The sequence below is a fragment of the Patagioenas fasciata genome, chromosome 7, assembly GCF_037038585.1.
Source record: "Patagioenas fasciata isolate bPatFas1 chromosome 7, bPatFas1.hap1, whole genome shotgun sequence".
NCBI lineage: Eukaryota > Metazoa > Chordata > Aves > Columbiformes > Columbidae > Patagioenas > Patagioenas fasciata.
The window spans coordinates 41,044,046-41,050,676 of NC_092526.1; the positions used below are offsets into that span (position 1 = coordinate 41,044,046).

Below are 6,631 nucleotides of genomic sequence, written 5' to 3' on the forward strand. Positions count from 1 at the left end.
ATGCCCCCAGGAAAAGGCTTGGAGAATCACACCGCTGGACCTGGATTCGTTCTTCTGGGATTTTCTGACAACTCCAGCCTGCAGGGCCTGTGCTTCACAGTTTTCCTGGCCATCTACCTCATGGTCCTCACAGGGAATGGCCTGATAGCACTCATCACAGTAGTGGATGCCACCCTCCACAGCCCCATGTATTTCTTCCTGAGGAACTTGTCCATCCTGGAGATCTGCTACACATCAGTCACTCTACCAAAAATGCTGGTGGATTTCCTGATGGTAGATGGCAGGATCTCCTTCCTTGGCTGTGCTGTCCAGCTATATTTTCTGGTTTTGTTGGGCAGCATCGAATGCTTTCTCCTGGCTGCCATGGCCTACGACCGCTATGTAGCCATCTGTGATCCCCTGCACTATACCCTCATGATGAGCAGAGGTCTCTGCATCAGGCTGGTGGTGGGGTCATGGGCGGTTGTTGCATCAGTGCAAATAGGACAGACCTACCAGGTGTTCACTTTGCCCTTCTGTGCATCCCATGACCTTCATCACTTTTTCTGTGATGTCCCTCCTCTGCTGGAACTGGCCTGTGCAGACACCTTCTGGAACCAAGTGATGCTGTACACCATCATCATGGTATTTGTGATCCTTCCCTTCTCCTTAATAATTCTTTCTTACATTAATATTATCAGGGCAATTCTAAAAATACCTTCAGTTCTGGGCAGACACAAAGCCTTTTCCACCTGTTCTTCACACCTTGGAGTGGTGACACTCTTCTATGGCTCAGCCACAGTGGTCTACTTAAAACGACGGTCAAGGGATTCTGCAGACATCGACAAATACCTTGCCCTGTTTTACACAATTTTGACTCCCATGTTTAACCCTCTCATCTATAGCCTGAGAAATAAGGAAGTGAGAATTGCCTTGAAAAGACTCCTATGGACAAAGTGATACTACAGTGTATGTAAAATAGTTCCAAATAGTACCAAAAGTCCCACTGGGGTATGTCGTTGCCTGAACAAAGCATCCCATATTTGCTCAAACAAAACCATGTGTCCACCCTGGCTTTCATCCTCCTCAAGAAGGGGAAAGGTCTCCTGAGACATTCCTGTTATCTCGTGCCCCACCATGCTGTCTTTGTACTCTAGAGCATCTTCAGTGCCCCTAAATAGTTTAATGCCAACAGCTACTTCAAGCTCTGTCTGACCAAGGTAACATTAAAGGGAAATAGTCAAAGCATGGCCAGTAGTCAATGGGCCCCAGAGGGTGACACAACTGATGAAGAGATGACCACCTTCAGGGCTGAGAAACCCCTTGCTAGACCCCATGGACTACCTACAGTCTCCCCACATGGAATTAGCTTAAAAAAGACGAAAGACCTGAAGGTCATCTTCTGTTGCTACGAGTCTTGCACTGAGTTGTATAATGGTAGACAAACTTGGCATAAGGAATAAAAGACCAGAAACCACCTGATGAACAGTCCAGTGCTGGAACAGGGGCCCAGAGACCTCTGGAATTTCTGTTTGTCATAGATTAACACCAGACAGCAACTAAACACCACAGGTGCTCACTCACTCCCCCCCTGCAGTGGGATGAAGGAGAGAATTGGAAGGGTAAAAGTGAGAAAACTTGTGGGTTGAGATAAAGGTATTTTAATATGAAAAGCAAAAACCGTGCATGCAAACAAAGCAAACCAAGGAATTCATTCACTGCTTCCCATCAGCAGGCATGTGTTCAGCCCATCTCCAGCAAAGCAGGGTTATATCACGTGTAACAGCTACTTGGGAAGACAAATGCCATCACTCTGAATGTCACCCCTTCGTTCTTCTTCTCCCAGTTTTATATGCTGAGCATGACATCATGTGGCAGTGAATCTCTCTTTGGTTCACTGGGATAATCTGTCCCAGCTGTGTCCCATCCCAGCTTCTTGGGCACCCCCAGCCTACCTGTTGTTCTGTCGCTGTGAGGAGCAGAAAAGACCTTGATACTGCATAAGAATTGCTCAGTGATAACAAAAATATCCCTGTGTTATCAACAGTGTTTTCAGAACAAATCCAAAACACATCCCCAAATGGCTACTGTGGAGAAAATTAACTCTATCCCAGCCAGAACCAGCACAAACATTAGTGCGCTCAATCTACTTTGCTGCTCTGAAACTGTCTCTTGGAAAAATGTGACCAGTGGGGTCTTTTAAGCCAAAAACTGTATGCAGCACTGAAGTGTGTTTCCATGTATGTAGCAGCTTTACCCAAGGTCTGCTCCTGGAGGGGAAATATCTCAGTCTGCAGTCAGAAATGGCTGGAGCTGTGACGGACATATGTGTTTCCTGAGGCAATATTTGTTATGCGTACAACATAAAAAGGTTGTGAAGGTGAATGGGCATGAAAGAAACAAGAAAACTGCAGAAAGAGGGTGGAGCTGTACACAGCATGAGGTGATACCAGTGGGATTAGCATGTAGAAAAGATTTTTGAAGAGAAGGCTTTGCAAAGGAATATCCTGACTTCATCCACATGAAATATAGAGACTGGGCAGTGTATTGAAATGATGGCGAGAAGTGTCCTGGGGTAAACGATCTTTGATGAGACAAGGTTTGAGAGATTTGGGTTACAGAGATTTGAGGCAGTCCTTTGATGATCTGAGTAGGCTGAACTTTGGAAATGAGAAAAACAAGGAAACTCTCAAGGATGTTTAAGGAATCAGTACTACTGTAATCAGTAACAGCAAAGTGCTATAAGGGAGTTACTTCTCATTCTTCATTATGATTAATTAAAGCACTTTAATTCCTAGCATTTTTTCCTTGACAAAATAGCCGTAAGTTCTCAGTAGTTGGCTTCTGTCATGAAGTTTTTAAAACAGTGCTGATTCTCTCTGTAATGTCTTTTGTGTACAAATATGCAGGCACGTTGCAAGAAGAGCCAGAGTCCACGAAGGCATTGCAAATAGCAAGTTTTATTTTAGTTACCTCTCTACTGGGGGATCTCTGAAGTCGCATGTAAGCTCCCAGGTGGAGGTGACATAAATGGGGACTCAGGTGCTGGTCACTTCAGTCCTGCTGGAAGATCACTGGGCCCACTGAGCTCACCTGTATTTCAAGGTTTCAGCCAGGCGCATCCTCCTGCTCTTTCTTACAACAAAGCAGGAATCTCAGACATAGTGATAAGGTGCCTAGAGTTTCTCACAGGCCTATGTTATCTAACATAGAGGTTCTGCTCATCAAGCACACAAGGCCAGTAAAACTAGTGTGATGTATGTGCTTTTTCTACAGATGGGTGCAAGTCACTTCAGCATATTTACGTTTACATTTACATTTACATTCACATTTACATTTAATGAACCTCCTCGTCAAATCTTCCGCTATATTCCCATGCATCTTTGTTATAATTTGTGTTATAATTTATGTACCCTGGGTACATAAGGAGTCCACGAGGCCAGCTCAGAGGTGGATGCCCAACAGAACCCTGACATTTCTGTGTGTGACTCCAGGAACAAACCCCATTGGCCCAGTAAGATTCTTCTCAGCTGCCTTGGACAGGTTCATTGCAAATGCTCCTGTTCGCTATGTCACCCTTGCCCTTGATTCTGAGTTGTACTCTCAAAAGCACCAGAGCAACGAAGGAGATTCTAGGGTCCCTGGAAAAGGCAGACATCAAAGCCATCTTCAGGAAGAGCAGGAATGAGAACTGGGAGAATTATAAGGCTGGTCAGCCTGACTCTGTCTCTGGGAAGGGGATGGGCCATGTCCTTCTGCATCCATTTCCAGGCAGTTGAAGGACAGGAAAGGGATTGCTGAAACCAAAACAGGCAGGGGAAAGAAAGGCATGTTGTGTACATAGAGGTTTGCAAGACCACAGACGTGGTGTCCTGTGGTGTCCTTATAGCCAGACTGTCTCTCTCTGAGCTGAATAAGAGGACACTGGGTAGGAAATCGGCTGAACCACCAAGACCAAATGTCACCTGTGGTAAAATATTCTCCATGCAACCAGTTACTAGTCGCATTCCTCAGTGACCAGAACCTGTGCCAAGACTGTTGAACGTGTTTATATTCCCACTGTATGATGTTAACGAGTGCACTTTCAGCACCTTTGTGGATGATGCAAAGCTGGGTGGAGCACTTCAACAACCTCACGTGGTTCACCCTGCCTTGAACAGCAGAGTGAGAAAAGAAGATGATTTGGGCTCTCTTCAAACCAGAGTTATTCTGTGACTTTCCCTTTGAGAGGTTTTTGAAGAAAGAATATAGAGAGGAAAAAGAAAAGAAAATTTAAAAAGAGTCAGAAGATATAAAAGATGTCAGCATAAATACAGAAGTTCCTGGGAAGAATGTTTCTCAACTCAAAGCGTTAGTAGGGTTTGATCAATTTGATAAAACAAGCACACTTTTATCTGTTCAGGTCCTGGGCCATGAGAAGGTTGATGGATGGGTATGGTATTATGAGATCAGTTGTGTCTCAGAAACTCATAATTCAGTAAAAAGCATGTGGTTGTGAAGGGGACTGTGAGGTCGGTTCTGTCTCTGGAGGTGACAGACCAGCAGCAGGGACATGACTGGGAAAGTACCTTTGACACAAAGTGCCCCATAGGCTCTACCCAGGAAGAGGGCTTAGAGATGGGTTGTCATCTCCATTCTGTGACAAAAGTGAACACCTGATAAGTCCTCAGGATGAGTTCCTGAATAAGAAGTACAAGGGGTTGTGAAGACTTGAGTCCCCCACTGTGATGACCAGGTCCTGAGAGAACCTTGATGCTGACGATCAGGAAGACTGTGAAGTACAAACCTCGCAGATTGATGTGGTCAGAAAATCCCAGAAAAAAAAAAATCCAAGTTCAGCACTGTGATTTTCCATACATCTTTTGAGGGTTATTTTCTCCACATAAATTAACCCAAACAACAGGCTGTTGGTGGGTGGTGATGGTTCATCCACTTTCACATACAGCTCAAGCACAGAATCATAGAATCACAAAATAGTTTATGTTGAAGAGACATTTAAAGATCATCTAGTCCAGCCTCCCTGCAATGGCAAGGGAAATCTTTCACTAGATCAGGTTGCTCAAAGCCCCATTCAACCTAACACTGAACAATGGCAATGACAGGGCATCCACAACTCCTCTGGGCAATATGTTCCAGTGTCTCACCACCCTCATCATACAAAAATTTCTTCCTTGCATCCAGTTCAAACCTACTGTCTTTCAGTTAAAAACCATGCCCTTTGTCCTGTCACTGCAGGCCTTGGCAAAAAGTCTCTCTCCATCTTTCCAATAAACTCCCTTTATATATTGAAAGGTCATGAGAAGCCTTCTCTTCTCCAGGCTGAACAACCTCAACTCAGTCTTTCTTCATAGCAGAGGTGTTCCAACCCTCGTGTCATTTTTGTGGCCTCCTCTGGACACACTGTAATGGGTTCGTGTCTTTCTTGTATTGGATAACCCAGAACTGGATGCAACACTGGAGGTGGGGTCTCACCAGAGTGGAGCAGAGGGGAAGAATAATCTCTCTCGACCTGCTGGCCACACTGCATTGGATGCAGCCCAAGATATTATTGTTTTCTGGGCTGTGCCAATGAGGGACTTGGGGGTCACATAACTCCCATAGCTATGAGAATTATAAACTCCCAATCAATTCGGAAATTGTACGGGATTGGCTACTCCAGCTGGATCCCTGCAAGTCGATGGGGCCTGATGAGATTCATCCAAGAGTGCTTAAAGAGTTGTCTGACATCATAGCAGGAACTCTCTCCATGATTCTCCTATGCTCTTGGGAATCTGGAGAGGGCTTGGATGACTGGAAGCTGGCAAACGTCGTCCCAACCTACAAGAAGGGCAACAGGGATGACCCTGACAACTACAGGCCTGTCAGTCTCACTGCTGTTCCTGGCAAAATTATGGAGAAGATCATTCTGGGAGTTGTTGAAAAACATCTGAATGACAATGCAGTCATTGGTCCCAGCCAGCACAGGTTCCTGAGGGGAAAGTCCTGCTTAACAAGCTTAATTTCATGCTGGGACAAGGTTACCACCCTACTTGACCAAGGGAAGCCTGTCAATGTGATCTTTTGGGATTTCAGTAAAGCATTTGATGCTGTCTTTCACAATCTCCTCCTGGACAAGATGTCCAGCACACAGCTGAGGAAACACACAATGCAGTGGGTGAGCAACTGGCTGATGGGCTGGGCTCAAAGGGTTCTAATAAATGGGGTCATGTTGGGCTGGTGCCCAGTCACTAGTGGGGTTCCACAGGGATCCATCTTACGGTCAGCACTCTTCAACGTCTTTATAAATGACTTAGACTCGGGACTTGAGGGGTTGCTTAGTCAGTTTGCTGATGACACAAAACTGGGGGGAGCTGTCAACACTCTGGAGGGCCATGGCTCCAGGGAAGCGGCAGCCATGATGGCAATCAGGCAGCATAGAGACAGCCCTTACTGAGTCAGCAAGATGCAGCCTCCTGTCCCATGGGCTGCTCCTCCATGTGGCAGCTGGAATTTTGACTCCATAACCCTTTCTTCCTGCTGGGGCTGTATTCACAGCTCCAGAGAAGATTGGAAGAGATGGGAGCTCAGACAAATTATTTCCTGCTGATTTCTTGATTTACAGAGTGTCAAGGTTTGATTGCAGGGCGACAATAAACCACTGTGGCAGATGCTT

At 45.6% G+C, this 6,631-nt stretch overlaps 1 protein-coding gene across 1 annotated transcript; it reads left to right on the top strand.

The window, feature by feature from the left end:
• LOC136103255 (olfactory receptor 10AG1-like) lies at positions 1-939 on the top strand. The gene has a single exon (XM_065841228.1). The coding sequence runs from the start codon at positions 1-3 to the stop codon at positions 937-939; it is 939 nt and encodes a 312-aa protein (XP_065697300.1).
• The last annotated feature ends 5,692 nt before the right edge of the window (positions 940-6,631 follow it).